We start from the raw sequence: 17,282 nt of genomic DNA, 5'->3' as shown, positions 1-17,282 counted from the left end.
TCGGGGTATAAAAAAGTATGCACGCCAAATTTGTAAAATTCAACCAATAAATGGAATAGTTCTGGAAAGTATGGGGCTTAACGTTCTTTCGGTCGACTTTCTGAGGGGTTCATGGGTTTAAAAAAATCGAATTCTTTTATGATATTATTAAATTCTACAACACCTCTAGAATGTTGTTCTAAAATTTCAAGTTGATCCGAGTAATAGTTTCGGAGAGACAGTTTTAAGAACTTGTGTTCTATTTTTTCACTTTATATGATCCTGCCAACGCGGGCGCATCTTTTTTCCGAGGAGCTACCGAAAATGGCTTCGGAATGGCCGAGTTTAAAATATTGTTTTCCAAAAATTTCAGAATTTCTTTGTTAATAATTGTATGTTTGTAACAATAAAAAATTCTAATAAAATATTTCATTTTTTTATGAGAAAAAATTGTTGAAAAAAGGCTGTTTTTTACCCGAGGAAGCCCATGTAACCTCTTAAACCTAATGTACAATGTTACTTAAATAATATATCAAAAATTTTAAAACTACTATGCTTTACTTTAGCATTCCCATCGTTTCAACCTTGTATTCTCGCGACTTTGATTTGTTTTTAAACAATTATAACGGTGTAATTATTTTATACTCAGTACTCAGTGGCTCTAATGGATAGTGATTTTAATGGAAAATAGTCATTGATTTTATTGCTTATGACGTGCGTAGTTTGGCTTATAATTTTCCGCGTTTACCATTAATATTCATAACCTTCCATTTCCCTGTCAATGTGGGAATATGTCCACACGCCGCTGTCAAGAGGAAATTTAACGAATGACCACGCACGCAAACAGTTTGCAATGTCATTACACACAAACAAACATATGTATGTACATGTAAATATAATGAGAGGTCTATAAATAATCCAAAAATCATGGACAAAATGTTTTTAGGAAAATTCGACTTATTGCTTCGTATGGCAAAAAGCCTTGTTGGCTTCGTAATTTATTAATGATTTATGCGTGTAACTTCAATCAGCTGTACATATAGCTGTAAGATGTTCTTTTTGTATGTTTTTTTAATTTTATTTAGCGGAAATACCAATTATTATTATTTATTATCCTTGAATGATGAATTATGCAAAAGCTGACTTTTAAAAGTATATATTTTTTTTTAATCTCACTCTTTACAGGCCGTTTGGGTTTATGTGGTCTCCTTACCAGTGATAATTATTAACTCGCCTCGGCATTCACAGCCAAATGCTCCCAAGACTATGACCACATTGGATTCCACTGGCACGGGAATGTTCATTGTGGGATTGCTGGCCGAAACTTATGCGGATTTGCAGAAGTTCTCTTTTCGACAGGATCCAGCAAATCAAGGAAAATTTTGTAATGATGGTAAGTGATTTAATTTTATATATAAATATTTACATATACTTAAACACAATTCAAAACAAGAAACCAAGAAAGTCAAGAAGGCAATAGTACACTAAGTAATTTCTCTTATTTGTTTTCAAATTTAAGTAATGAAAATACATAGTAGCTTCTCTGTAGACCACCAGGTCGAGGCTTAACAAATTTAAAATGTAGGGAATTTATCTCTAAAGTCAACAATGAAATTGCGGTAGATCTTAATATACCTCAAAATGTGTCTGATCGTTAAACGGTGGAATCATATATCACCATAGATATAGGTCCAGCTTTCTTTCAGTATTTCTATAATGAGCCCAATGGATTTGAAGGTTTCATTAAAGTGAGAGCTTCAATCATGTAGGGTTACTACCAATTTCTTATAAATTCCAAACCAATTGAACATTCTTCAATTTAGAGGCAAACAAAGCTTGCTGGTTTATCATTATAGACCATTTATTTACTCTAATCCGACAAAAAGTAGTATAATCAAGAGTAAAAAGTATAATCAAAATGAAGAATTCATAGCTCGGCTTCACCGTCTTCTTCTTCTTTATTGGCATAGACACCGCTTATGCGGCTATAGCCAAGCTTACAACAGCGCGGCAGTCGTTCTTCCTTTTTGCTGTTTGGCGGAAAGATGTTAAGTGTAGCCAGGTACTTCTCTACCTGGTCTTTACAGCAGAGTGGAGGTCTTCCTCTTCCTCTGCTTCCCCTGTAGGGTACTGTGGCGAATACTTTCAGAGCTGGAGTGTTTTCGTCCATTCGACCCGACCACATGACTGTCTCTTAATAAACTTAGTCAATGTAGTCGCATATCTCCTACAGCTCAAGTTCATAAATCTTCCTTTCTCTTGAAAAGTTGTTGTTGGTGTTGGTACTGGTTCCAAGATAGACGAAATTATCTACGACTTCGAACTTGTGACTGTCAACAGTGCCGTGGGAGCCAAATCGCGAGTGCGACGACTGTTTGTTTGATGATCCTCGTTCACTGCCAGACCCATTTGCTTCGCTTCCTTATCTAGTCTGAAGAAAGCAGAGCTAAAGGCGCGGACGTTGAGGCCAACGATCTCAATATCATTGGCATACGCCGACAGCTGTACATTCTAATAAAAGATTGTGCCTTCTCGATTCTGCTCTGCAGCTCGAATTATTTTCTCCAGCAGTAGATTAAAAAAGTCTCACGATAGGGAGTTGCCTTACCTGAAATCACGTTTGGTATCGAACGGCTCGGAGAGGTCTTTCCCGATCCTGACGGAGCTTTTGGTATTGCTCAACGTCAGTTTACACAGCTGTATTAGTTTTACGAGGATACCAAATCTAGACAGCTCGACATAAAGGCAGCTCTTTTTCGTGCTGTCAAAATCAGCTTTAATTCGACGAAGAGTTGGTGTTTCTCTACTCTCTTTTCACGGGTCTTTTCCAAGATTTTGCGCATAGTGAATATCTGATCAGTTGTTGATTTTCTAGGCCTTAAGCCGAACTGAAAGATCCAATCAATTTGTTGACATTAATCCTTCACACAAAAAAACTTCCAGGTTGTCCTGTTGTAAGTCCATCAGGATAATTTTCCGAATGGTTTGGGTATCAAATAAGTCGGCATAGTTGTATGAGTTTCATAGAGAGACTATCTTGTGGACTATCATTGATAAAAGTTTGACTGAGCAGCTCCTCTGTTTACTATATGACTTGTCATTAGAAAAAGCAGGATGTCAGAAGCATATAGCGGGATATAGCAGATGATAAATATTATTAAAAACTATTTTAGGGCAGAAATCCACTCAAAATTTTGACGTTGGCTACTAAGAAGCGATAACTATTGAAAGCATGTTTTGTTGTTGTTCAGAAACTGTGTTTGAATCCAGGTCCAGCGGAGTTATAATGCACATGCCTAAGTAATAAAACTATGTCTGATTGATCAAGTTAAGGGGTCAGTAGGGTAATATTTTTTCAAATTTTTTTTTTTTTTCATTTTCTATCCTTATACCCTTAGAATTAATGTAGAAACCCACTTTACCATTGGAAGGTTTCGAAAAAGGCCCAGAAATAATAATACCGCTCGGAGTGCACACCTCAAACTTTAAACGCGTTTTTCTCAAAACACACTTTTTTAATTTGGCGGACATGATTCCGGTCGAACTACTCAACCGATTTGCTTATTTTTTTTTAATATTCACAAAACGTCTGGCTATCGTCCCTATATTTTTTATAATTTATTGACAATGTTATAATAAAATTTATGTAAAATGAAATGTAAACATGGGGAGAAATTAAACAAAAAAGTTAATTACTTTTTTATTTATCAACATTTTTTCATGATTCTAGTAGGGACGATAACCATTCACGTACTTTTTAAGAATAAATTGGGTTTTTGTGTTTCAGATGATACAAATATGAGAAATCGTGTCCGTGAAAAAACGCATCTGATTCGCCCAGTCATTTCTCCGACAGATGTCATCAAAAAATTCCGAAACAATTTGTTTATACACTCCACGGTATGCTTCAAGATATGTGAAAAAATTCTATTGTAGAATAAAAATTTTATGAAAAAAGAAAATGTTAAAAAACAGGCCAGATTACCCTACTGACCCCTTAAAGCGTTAAAATATGAAACTTGGGATTGAAATCTCGATAAACATTTGAATTACTATAAAACTGACAAGACAACATTTCCTTTTCCTTTCGTCGATTCCGTTTCGGTAATTTTGCTGTCAAAAATCAATCAACACTTAACGACCATTAAACGGAAATATCGATAAAATAATAGAAATTGTTGAGTTTGACCATCTTGTTTGCACTAGATTGGCTGTCAAGAAGAGTTTACTATGTAATAGGTGGGATTGACAGGAATTCATCTACTATGAGATATTCCCAAACTTTCAATTCGGGCCTAGACTATCAGCAATTGAACCGTCTGAAGTAAGCAATCGTTTAAAAGCGGCATACTTTGACCAATAGAAGTGGACAACGCCAGGACCTACCCATAGGTAGTGACACGCCAGCAGCTCCGAAAGTTTAGTAGGGAGGTTATTATGAATCTATCTTATAGTTTGGATTTGGCATCAAGTGATTACTATCTACTTCAGTCAATAGCGAATGATTGTGCTGGTGGGAAATTCACGCCAAGAGAAGCTTATGAAAATCGATTGTCTCAGTTTTTTGCTAAAAGGGATAATAGTTTATTGACAGTGGCATTAAAAAATTACCTTCAAAAATACAATAAATTATCTAAAAAACGATGCATATTTCACCTTAATCGGATAATTCTAACTATGCTAAAAAAGCCTTCAATTTAATGCAAAATAATAGGATTATTTTACTAAATAAATATATATGTATAATAATATATTTCGAGATTGGGGAGTTAGTATCCTAAAGAGACGTTAAGAGAGGAAAAGCTTGTTAAAAATGCTTCGTGAGACTTAAAATTTCAATGCTGGTTGACCTTGTATGCAAAAATAATCTGAATTAAATTTTTTTCCTCAATAGTATTGTTGCATTTCCCCGAAGTCTTTCCAATACACTGCATTCACAAATTGTTCATAATTAATTTGTATTTTTCTGAAATCTCACATACTTGTTTTATGCCTGTTCGGTGAAATTCAACTCATTTCTGTATTCCCTGACCACTTCCTTTCATATGCTCATGCCAAGGGCGACATTCCAATTATGCATTATGCTTGTACGTTTGTATGTGGGCTTGACATTGAGTCCGTGATTTCATCACAATTCCGTATTAATTTCCTTAAATCCACATATGGACAATATACTTATGGGTCAATGTGTATACATACATATGTACATATGCATGTAGGGAAGACTGCATATACATACATATATATGTTTTCACTTGTGCTGCGCTGTAGAGCTTCATCTTATTAAATTAACCGTAATGTATGTACATATTTCAGGTCTGTGGAGTCTATCGCGTCATCCCAATTACTTCGGCGAGGTTGTGATCTGGTGGGGTATTTTTGCCATTTCATTAAATGTTATCACCGGTCACGAATGGGTCGCTATCGCTTCACCCATCTTCACCACTTTCATTATACTCTTCCTCTCCGGCATACCGTTGCGTGAGCGTTCGGCCGATGAGAAATATAAAGAGTAAGTAAATAATTGAAGAGCAAATACTGATAGTTTATGAGCCAATTAATTCATTGCTTACATGTTTACCGCTTTTTCTTTTCAAACACACGAACACGTGCGCTTTGGAAAAATAGCCAACTGGAATATCGTAAATACAAAGCGTCCACATCACCGTTAATACCCATACCGCCATCGGTGTATGTGGAAGTGCCGAGCGCATTGAAATTCATCCTGTGCTGTGAGTTTCCCATTTACGACACAATGCGCATCCAGAAGGACATCAGTCCCTACTCCTTATCCATAGCACGTTCACACTCACACATATAGCAATCAGTTGCCCACTCGGGTAGTGGGCAACACGGCGCTGTGGGACATTCATTACAGCGACACGGCACCGACGTGGGCTCCGTGCACCGCGGCCAATGCTACGGTGCTAACGGTGGCGATGCGGAGAGTCATCATAATTGTGGTGGCAGCTGTCGTAATGCACACATCAAATCGAATCCATATCAGAGTGAGTCGGGCTATGGCGGCTACACCGGTTACAACATTAACGGTAGCACGTCACAGCAACGGCATGCCAATCTCAATGCCGTACACAACACCACCGATGATGATGATGACACCGATGATGGTATTATCTATATGCCGGGGCCGTCATCGTCCAAAAAGCAGCCACACTACTTTCATGCACCCATGGTGAATGCGACAACGGCGGAGAAGAAACAGACTGTCGAACAATCGGATGGTGAGGAGCAGGTGGAGCAGGAGCTCGAGGAGGACTATGATGAGGATATACCGCCAATTGATTTGAGTAAAGCGCCGAGCGTAGAAAGTTTCACGACGAAAGTGCAAACCGAGAAGGGTGTCAATGCGGACGGTGCGTCATTTACGGTAACTACAATACTGTGATCGAACAACGGTGAGTTGCAGTCATATTAAAATTACATATACATACCTATGTACAAGTATATGCATCAGGGTGTACCTGCACTGCGTGGGAGGCCGAAACAGATATCGTATGTGTATTTCTTTAGTTCGAAATGCAATTACTTGAGTGAGTATAGAATTTAATTTGTTGCACACATACCAACAACGAATGTACTTGCCAGTATTTAGAAGAACATAAAAAGAGATGGAGTTGAAGAGAGAGAGAGAGGAAGATGTAGCAAGCGGCGATCCATGCCATTTAGTGGCGTTTAAAAACCGAGAAAGTATTAAATTTAATTGTGCTATTCGAAATGATTTGCGTTGTTGTGTGCAATAATGTGCCAAAGGCTAACATTTTATTTAAGTAGCTAGCAAATTTGTATGAATGTTCGCTTATAAGCTCTTTAAGTACGCAAAGGAATGCCTAGTACCAAAGAAAAATAATAAAGAAAGTCAATAGCAGACCGCTTATTCTCTGATCTCTATGCAGTAGTATGTGTGTAAAGTGCAATTTTTAACAAGAAAAAAAAAACAAAAGGAAAATTAACTGTCTTATAACTCAATAAATCTGTACATTTGTATGTGTACTGTAACAAAACTACAGTCCAAAGCAACAAAAACAATTACAATATACTCTAAAAATGTGCCTGTCATTTGTTGCACTTATTCAAAGTCTATAAAATTGTTATGAAATTACGCAACCAAAATACCTAAAAGAAAAAATAACAAAAAAGTGAAAATACTACGATGTATTAAGAGATATAGTTATGTACATGAGGGTGGTGTTTAACACTCAGCAGATAATTTATATTTTCCCAAACCTCAACTATAAACTACTATATATGTAAGTACATACTTATGTGTGCCGAAGAAACCACATACATTTTTTGTTCCGTTCAAAGAAAAACTCAATTTCTTTGTCTCCATCTAAAACTATAACACCTGACCCCTGTGCGGCATTCCTTAACCGCCACAAGCAGTAGGGAAACTTATTTATTTACATTTATGTTGAGTTAATGTTTGAGGCGGTGAGACTGAAGAAATTCTTGTTTTGAGCTTTTAAGGACCACCCTAAGGTACATACGTATATATGTTGAAATATGTATAACTCTAGGACAACTCGAGTAGAACTTGTTTTTAAAACTGCTTGTAAATAGTTCTTTATAAACATATTTGTTGTTGTATATGTACAGTAAACCTATTTCGAATCCCTAATCGACACCTCGAGTACATTTGTCGAACAATCTATTCGGAAGTAATGAGAGTAACTAGAGAAAGAGAGAGAGAGTTGTCGAACACTCTTTCAGGAAGTAATGAGAGTAAGTAAGTTTTAGTTAGTTATTACTATTTATTTCGATGCCTTGAAAATACTGCTTTAATATTTAGGTTATAAATTTTATATTTCAATCTGTTTTTAAGATATTTTAAATATAAATAAACTCCAAAGAAGAGTTGCGATGGTTCAAACTTATAATAAATCTCATTGCTCCGGGGAAACTTTAAATAAAAAAATATTAACTGTATTGAAACTTAATTTAATCTCAGTACCAATACCGAATCTAACATTTTGAAACATTGGAGTATATATCTTAGGTAGTCGAAAAATTATTTTCGTATTTCTGTTTAAATTTTATCATATTTTTTTCATAATAATAAATAAATAAATGAATATGTACCATTTTGATCGACCACTTTTTGCCATTTTTCCGCTAGAGACATTATTCCATCAGTGTAAAACTTTCATCAGTTTAAATCGAAATTTCTAGAACGGAAGCGAGCGAACCATTGTTGTGCTACACGAACTGGTACAGCATCGTCTCCGTAAACTTCACAAATTTCATTGGTGGCTTGCGTGGCATTCTTTCCTTTTTTTATACAAAAATTTCAAAATATAGCGAATTTCTTCATTATTTTGACTGATTTTTGAACGGCTGTAACTTTTTTTCCCCGAATGAAGCTTAAAATCTCACCTTTCCAACACTATGCCAACATTGACACAATGTGATTGGTAACACTGGAGATATACGACTGCAACGACATCTATTGACAAAATACGAAAAGACTTTTTCGACTACTCAATATTTCTACCAGAAAAAAGTTTCACATAAACCCAAGAGCACTCTAGAGCCTATTTTAGAACATTTTTCGAATAACGTTAAACGTTAGCACAGGTTCATTTTTTAAAGCATACAAAAGTTTAAACCCCCTTTATTTTGATTTTCATCGGCCAGTTGAAATGGCAGCTATATCCTAAAGTCGTTTGATCTCTAATTTATTTGGAGATTACAGCGTTGCGTAAGGTAATATTATATGTCGAATTTTATGGAGATATCTTATCAAATAAAAAATATGGTCGATTCCGACAGATGAGAACTTTTTTGTAGAGAAAAGGAACTGACGGTCGTTCGCGTATATGCAGATATGGGCAGGCAGGCGAACATGGTTAAATCGACTCGTGCTCATCGCGTGAAACTAACAAAAATTCACTCGGGATAATTACTTAAGAGGGAAATGTGATTCGATGTCATTTCAATGAATATCTGAAATATTTTAAAGTGCAAATTCAGGTTTAAAAAAATATCATAATATTTGGAGTTTAGTGTTTTGGGCCCGATTGAAAAAGTAAAACTATTTCGTAATTAATTTCCGGATAGACTTTTGACAGATTGTACTCATGAAAAATAACAAAGATAAAAATGAATTATTTTGCAAACGAGCTGTGTTTTTTATTCAGCAGCACTACGATCGTTAAACTTTTTGCAGAATTTTCTTGACTAAGAGGTATTTGTGCTGTTTTATTTTAGGACTCAGTTGCAAAATAGTGGTTTTTATTGCAGGCTGGTAGATATGTACATATGTACGAGTATGTAAGTAAACTTTCATATGTTCCAAAAGTAACAGAATTTTTGGGTAGAAACCAGTAAAGGTTCACTTATTTATACTCAAATAATTTTGATAAATAAGTACATACCTATGTATATAAAGAATGATCCATTTCGAGTTTCCCTACTTCCACAGATACTTCAAATTTAATGGGAACTGTTTATGATCATTCAAAAGTACATTCTTTGGCGTTAATTATTTGAAGATTACCTCTTCTGAATGTTGGCCGCGGCTACGTCACAGATGGCTTATCATTAAGTCCAATCTTCGATGACTCGTTCCAGCATTTCGACTGGTAACAGGCTACGTCACAAGTGCTATTTTGCATAGGCTTTAGACTTTGCATATCTCCACAGGAAAAATTCAGACGGTGTGATATCACGCGATCTTGATGGCCAATTGACCGGCCCAAAACGTGAAATTATCTACTCACTGAAGGGTTCTCAAAATAAATCCATTGATTGATGCCATATGTGGGAAGTGGCACAGTCTTGTTGAAACCAAATGTCGCCGAGATCAAGAGCTTCAATTTTAGGCATCAAATAGTCATGACAACGATCGTCATTTATGGTTACGTTCTCACCGGCATCATTTTTGAAGAAATATGAACCGATGATTCCACCAAACCGTTGTTTTTCTGGATGAAATGGTAGTTCTTGAGCTCTAAAGTAGCTTTTCGTACTAAATGCGGCAATTTTGCTTGTTTACATACTCATTGAGGCAGAAATGGGCCTCATAGCTGAACAAAATTTGGCTCGAAAATATCGGATCTTCTTGGAATTTTTCAAGGAAAGAGAAAAGCGATGTCGCTTGAGAAGGTCAGATCTTGCACAAGCTATATTTTTTACGCTTTCAATTTAAGATCTCGACGTAAAATGTGACTGCTATATTTTCTTCATTGCGTGCTGACGTGGTATATTCGCTCGAATATAATGAATGCTGACTCTCAAGTTGGGTGATGACGTTGCATTTTTTAATTCATACTACTTTAGCTGCCCTTCCAGTTACTTTATGAACATATGATACATCGGTACTGACCCATACATATACATACATACATATCTATTGGCAAACATACTCAATAGAAGTAGTTACTACTTGCTGCACATAGTTAACGACGGTACTATACCACACACAAGACCCACCATCGTAGCAGATGTCGCATCAAACATATCCAATAGCAAGCCCAACAAAAGTTTTAACTTTGAACTCGAAGTACAACTAACCACAAAAGTTTTAAATTAGAAAACAAAAATAAAACTTAAAATGAACTACCACGTTAATTTGTACCCATTGCAGATTCCTTTATAAAGTGGTTCAGGAACTTTAACATATCCAAACTCGTATGTCTGTATGTACTATATATAACGAAGGCAACCTAGAACAACTTAGCATGTTAAATACGTGCATTTGTTGCAACAAAATCAAAATTAAATGTAAAAAATAAAAAATATTTTAAATATTTTCTACACACACACCCTTTAACCCCTTTTTAACTGGAAATTTGTTACTGCAAGTTAAATTGTATGTGGAAAGAGTAATGTATTAAAAAGTAAAAGGCACATTGAAGATGTGACAGCAGAGGAACAAAAACAACAAAAAAAAGAAAAACGTGTTTTTTTGCTTAGCATCTCTAAAGCGTCAAAACTTTATAACAAGCAATTATTACGGTATATCATGCACCAATAAAATTTAAAACTAAAATTGATATTACAAGACTGTTGCTGCTAACTTTTCAATGTGTCTTAAGGGCTTAGGCCAGTCTAGAGAGAAGTCAACAATTTATTCAGGGTTCAGGAAAATAATAATTTACTCAGTATACATATTATAACGGTATTTTCAATAAGAGCGCTACAAAAGAAAAAAACGGTTTGGGAGATCAACGAAATACTTTATAACTGTGAAAGTATATTTGATGCCATTATGTATGGAACTCGATTTCTTTAGCATGACCACCACGGACAAGCGTGAGAAGTCCAGACGCTGATTTCCCCCAAATTTCGACGATTTACAAGCATAAATCGGCGGATACTGCTGCAATTTCACGTTCGATATTCGTACGAAGTTTATCAATCGTCGCTGGTTTGTTGGCATAGACAGTAGACTTAACGTAGCTCTCCAGGTAATAGTCTAACGGCGTCAAATCGCACGACCAAAGCGGCCAATTGACTGGGCCATTTCGTAAGACAACACGTTCACCATACTTGGTTTTTTTCATCCAATTGGAACCACATATTGTCCAAGTCCACATCAACCAATTCGGGCCAAAAATATTCGGTTGTCATTGAGCGGTAGCGATTTCCTTTCACAGTAATGTGCCGGTCTTGATCATCAAGAAAGAAGTACGGCACCGGCCCATAAACCGCACCAAACTGTAATTTTTCTGGATGCAATGGTGGCTCATGAAGTACGTGTGGATTGCTGCCTGACCAATAACACATATTTTGCCTATTGACGAAGCCATTCAGCCAGCAATGAGCCTCATCGCTGAAGAGAATTTTTCGATGAAAATCCGGATCATTTTCAAGTTGTTGCTCAGCCCAAATTTACGAACATACAACGATTCTGGTACTTAAGTGGCTTCAGTTCTTGCGTCAATTTTATCTTGTATGGATGTAGACCAAGATCTTTTCGCAAAATTCGCCACAACGAAGTCACAGAGATGCCCAGCGCTTGAGACGTGTGAGAGACAGATTTAGCTTTTCCTTAATTGATGAGCTTGCGGCAACAATATTCTCGACATTACGGGCACTCTTTGCTTTACTGGCACGGGAACATTTTGCACTGTATCCGTGGATTCAAATTTTTCCACTAGTCGCTTAATTGTTGATCTGTCAGGACGATTATGACGACCATAAATTGGACGTAGCGCTCTTAGAGTTGAGACCGTTGACTCCGAATTTCGGTAGTCAATTTTAATAATTTTGACTCGTTGTTAGATTGTATATCTTTCCATACTGAAATGGCAAACCTTATTGAAGATAAATGTCAAAAGAGCGGAAAAGATATGGTGTCGTTTGCTGTCCCCAGCGCTCTAATTTGTAGCGTTCCTATTGAAAAACCCGTTATATTATATTAGGTTGTCAAATATCCACCTTCCGCCTTTTTGTCTTTTGAATTTCGCGGCTATGTATAAAGCGCTACAGAGCTCGTATCAGGTAATACTATACATCTTTGAAAGGTCTTGACATAACCTACAAAACCACGCTATGCATGATTAGTTTGGATATTACGTTCAGCAGTTATAGACATGTAAACATGGAGTTCACTAACGCCGAAATTCGCGCTATTTTAAAGTTTTCCGCTGGAAAAACGTTCCGTGAGATCAATGGTGTTTTGGGGGATGGCACTCTATCACTTCGAACTGCGGAGGAATGGTTTCGACGATTCAGAGCGGGTGAAAACGACACCATGGATAAGCCAGCTGCCAGAAGACTTGTGACGACGAATACCGATCAAATCATGGAAAACAACGGGTTAGACTGGCATGTGGCATATCGTGACATCGCCCAGAACCATCACCATCCTACTGGACCGAATCAACGTCTGCGATATGCTGCTGAAACGGAACGAACTCGACCCAATTTTGAAGCGGATGGTGACTGGCGACGAAAAATGGATCACATACGACAATATCAAGTGAAAACGGTCGTGGTCGAAGGCTGGTGAATCGTCCCAAACAGTGCCCAAGCCGGGATTGACGGCCAGGAAGGTTTAGCTGTGTGTTTGGTGGGATTGGAAGGGAATCAACCACTATGAGCTGCTCCCATATGTGCAGACGCTTAATTCTACCATCTACTGCGAACAACTGAACCGCTTGAAACAGGCGATCGACCAGAAGCGTCTAGAATTGGCCAAGAGGCAGGGTGTAGTGTTCCACCAGAACAACGCCAGACCACTTACTTCGTTGATGACTCGTCAGAAGCTACGGGAGCTCGGATTGGAGGTTTTATCACATCCACCATATACGCCCGGACATAGTGATTATCACCTGTCCATGGCGAACACCCTTGTTGGTGTAAAGTTGAACTCAAAAGAGGCTTGTGAAAAGTGGCTGTCCCAGTTCTTCGCAAATAAGGACGGGGGCTTCTACGAGGGCGGTATTTTGAAGTTGCCATCTAGATGGAAAGAGATAATCGAACGAAACGGCGCATATTTGAACTAAATTCGATTACTACGGATAATTCGTATAAAACTTTTTATAAAGCATTGAATAAAGAGCAACAAAGCGGAGATATTTGACAACCTTATATATAAAATATATTACAAAAAATAAAATAAAATTATATTACAATAGTTTGCGTGCTGAGGTTGACTTACCTGAACCCTTTGATAATATTCTAAGAGTTGAATGATCATTTTAGAATTCTAAAGTGTAATTTAAGCCAAAACAAAATTATATTTTTTGGAAATCTTAGACTGGCTTAACCCCTTAAAAATAAAATTTGTTATATGACTACGCTTTTGCTTTCTTTTCGTCTATATTATTATATATTCTACCATTAATTAATTTTGTTTTTGCAATTAAAAAAGTTCTTCTACAAAATTCGCAACTGCTCAATTTTGCTCACTCATGAGCGCTACTGTTGCTCAACACACAAAACACTCGTGTAGTAATTTGCTCATAACGCTCACGTACGTTTCATGAATGAGCTCTAACGGATTTTGTACTTACGCTCTAGTGTTATTGTAACATTATATACAATATATTTTTTTTCAAAATTAAAAGACTTACTATTCTAATAAATTTCCGAAACTAACTAATTTTTAAGAAAGGAAAAAGAAATGAGATTTTAATACTTAAAATAAAGAAGCTTGCTTACATGCTGTCTATGGAAGAAATTCTCTTTTTTTAGCTTAAATACTGTTCTAGACTTTGAAACAAATTTGACATTTTTGTATGCAAGTTTACACACACATACCTAAACACATATTCATAATAAATATCAATTATAGAGTAATATTTATTAGTATGACCCTGTAAATATGTATATGTAACCCAGAAACAACAAATATACATGGTGTGTAGACATGCATACGCGAGTGTAATTTGAACATGAATAACTGTGAAATCTTTATAAGAACAATAAACAATTTATTGCATAATTAATATTTATAAAAGATTGTTAGTGTGTGAAAAAAGTAACAGAAAAACAGAAAAAAATAGTTGTAGCATAAGTTTAAAGGAAAATAATGTTTTATTTCAATAACTGAATTACTAATACATATATAAAATTGCCATTTACTCGTACAGTATTTATTAGAAAATTAGTCAAATATGGCAACTACATAAATAATTATTATATTTACATACATAAAACTAACTAACTACATACATACATATGTACTCGTATTTGTACTTGAGAAATGCAAAAACTGCAAAAATGAAAATAATAATAAATAAATAAATTTACCTTAAAAAAAGATATTTAAAACGAAGTTGTATAAGAAACATACATACATATAAACAAATACTCAAAATTGCATATGCTGTGGTTACTAATAAAATATTTGGTGGATGCGAACAATGGGCAAGTTTTGCCATAAATGCTTTTTTAATAAAAACAAATAACTGAAGGAAAATAAAAAAATACAAACAAATAATTCTAGTAATATGTAGCGGTGAGGAAAGTGTGTTTCGTGCAAATCTTTTTGAGAAATCATTGAATATTTACAATATTATAAAAGAAAATATTAAAGAGTCATAAAAGGCAACAACAACAACTCTATAATAAATTAAATCTGTATATTCAAAAAATATCTAGTATTCTCTGTACTTTTAGTAAACAAAAAGATAAATGATAAATATATAGACAACAATTATTTCCAGACATTTTATGCGTTCACTTTATTTTGTGTTGGAAGGCAATTTAAGGTCGACCGTTAATGGTTCTTCGAATGGCCAACAAATCATTAATGTCGTCATTTGTACTTGGCGGCGGAGGAATTAAGAACGTGAAGTTTTGTAAGTTACCGCTTTTGATAGCTGTGAAGTCATGAATGTTAGGAAATGTTTACATAACATCTGAAGTGAAGGGAAAGTGATGGGCAATGACAAAAAAAAAGTAAAGAATAAATTGTGTTTTTACTACAAATCTTAATCACCGCCTTCAAAAAATATGCATGGCAACGTTTTATCAAATTTTTCACACATTTGTGATAAGCCTCAGCTACGATGACCTTCAGCGTTTTCAGCGAAATTTGTTTTGTTTTTTTTTTTTTTCGTTTACAAACAACAGCCAAACACTCACTAATTGACATAGTTCAACGTCGAATAAGCCCATAATCCCGCGTAGTATAGCCCTATGACGGTTTTGTCTTTCTCCTTTCCGCTTAAGTGGTTATAGCCGAGTTTACAACAGCCTTTTTTCGATTCGATTTGTGTAGTTGTCCTTCTCCACCTGGTCTTTCCAACGGAGTAGAGGCCTTCCTCTTCCTCTGCTTTCCCCGGCGGGTACTGCGTTGAATACTCTCAGAGCTGGAGTATTTTCATCCATTCGGACGACAAGACCTAGTCAGCGTAGCTGCTGTCTTTTAACTCACTGAACTATGCCAATGACGTCGTATATCTCGTACAGCTCATCGTTCCATCGAATGCGGTATTCACCGTGGCCAATGGTAATGGACCATAAAATTCCAATTTCTCGAAAACTCGTAACACCGACTCATCAGATGTTGTCATTGTCCATGCCTCTACACCACATAGCAGGACGGAGATAATGAGAGACACGTTGTTTGGTCTTTGTTCGTCGAGAGAGGACTTTACTTCTCAATTACCTATTCCAAAGTAGCATTTGTTGTCAAGAGTAATACTGCGTTGGATTTCGAGGCTGACGTTGTTGTTGGTGTTAATGCCGGTTCCAAGCTAGACGAAATTATCTACGACTTCGCAGTTATGACTGTCAACAGTGACGTGGGAGCCATGCGAATGTGACGACTGTGTGTTTGTTGACAGGAGATATTTCGTTTTGCTCTCGTTCAATACCAGTAGCCAATAATACGGCAGTCTTTGGCACCTTCGAAGTGGATTCGGCCGGTATAGTCCAGTTTAAAAGTTTTCGTTTTTGTGTGAGCTTACTCATGTCCAATATATCATTTTTCATGCTTTATATGATTACCGCAGTCTTTCTATACACAGAACCATGATTTTGTGCCACGTGATCTTCCATGGTAGCCTATTTCAAGGCATTTGAACGTGGCTCCTCAAAAAACGACCTTCGACCTCGACCAATTTAAGTTTATCGTCAGAAGAGAAGTACCGTATATAGTACAGCATCTAAGCGCTCTTTAATTCTACTGCGCGATTCTACTTTCAAAAAACAAGATTAAGGCCGACATAGCTTTTTTATACTCTGAACGTCGGAGACTGTTTAAAGTATATATAAATGATCAGCACAACGAGCTTAGTCGATTAAGACTTACTATACATGAACTAGTTCTTCAGTTTTGGAAATATCGATCTGGAATTTTGCACTCTACCTTTTCTCAACAAAAAGCTGCTCATTTGATGGAACAGCCCATATCGAACATATAGCTGCCCTACAAATTTAGCGATCGGAATCAAGTGCCTGTCTGAAAATTTTTCTCATTTGGTGAGATATCTGCAGGAAGTTGTAGGTGGATAATTGCCATCATTGGCGCGATCTTCGAAAAAAGTGTTCAGATCGGATCACCATAACATATACTTGCCATACAAATTGAGCGATCGGATCAAGTTCTTGTAAGGGATTTTTTGTCTTTGTGAAGATTATTATAGCTTCGTTATAACCGAAGTTAACGATTTTTTCTTGTTTATTTTTATCTGCCAACACGCTCGGTCCATATGCGAACAAAAGAAATAAGATTCACTTGAGATATTTACAGCAGTTGTCTACGAGGCTAAGCAGTTATCGGACTTATTAAAAATAACGTTGTGAAAACTAACGAGCTTTGTACTAAATCACTGGTCTGTTATTCTGGAAGAATAACCGATTTAAGCCCATCTAAGTAGTTATGG

At 36.3% G+C, this 17,282-nt stretch overlaps 2 protein-coding genes across 2 annotated transcripts in view; one reads left to right on the top strand and one right to left on the bottom strand.

The window, feature by feature from the left end:
- LOC126762437 (uncharacterized) overlaps nt 1-15,117 on the top strand; it is a 39,433-nt gene extending 24,316 nt beyond the window's left edge. The window contains exons 4-6 of the mRNA XM_050479170.1: nt 1,165-1,372; nt 5,296-5,491; nt 5,608-15,117. Coding sequence (XP_050335127.1) covers nt 1,165-1,372; nt 5,296-5,491; nt 5,608-5,800 — 597 coding nt within the window. The 3' untranslated portion in view covers nt 5,801-15,117. The remainder of the gene's footprint in view (nt 1-1,164; nt 1,373-5,295; nt 5,492-5,607) is intronic.
- Nucleotides 1-17,282, bottom strand: part of LOC126762428 (cell division control protein 6 homolog) — a 133,951-nt gene that overhangs the window by 68,650 nt on the left and 48,019 nt on the right. The window lies entirely within an intron of this gene.

Source organism: Bactrocera neohumeralis, chromosome 6 (assembly GCF_024586455.1).
Source record: "Bactrocera neohumeralis isolate Rockhampton chromosome 6, APGP_CSIRO_Bneo_wtdbg2-racon-allhic-juicebox.fasta_v2, whole genome shotgun sequence".
Lineage (NCBI taxonomy): Eukaryota > Metazoa > Arthropoda > Insecta > Diptera > Tephritidae > Bactrocera > Bactrocera neohumeralis.
The sequence above is the reverse complement of the archived record's forward strand: the minus strand, read 5'-3'. Positions and strand labels throughout refer to the sequence as shown.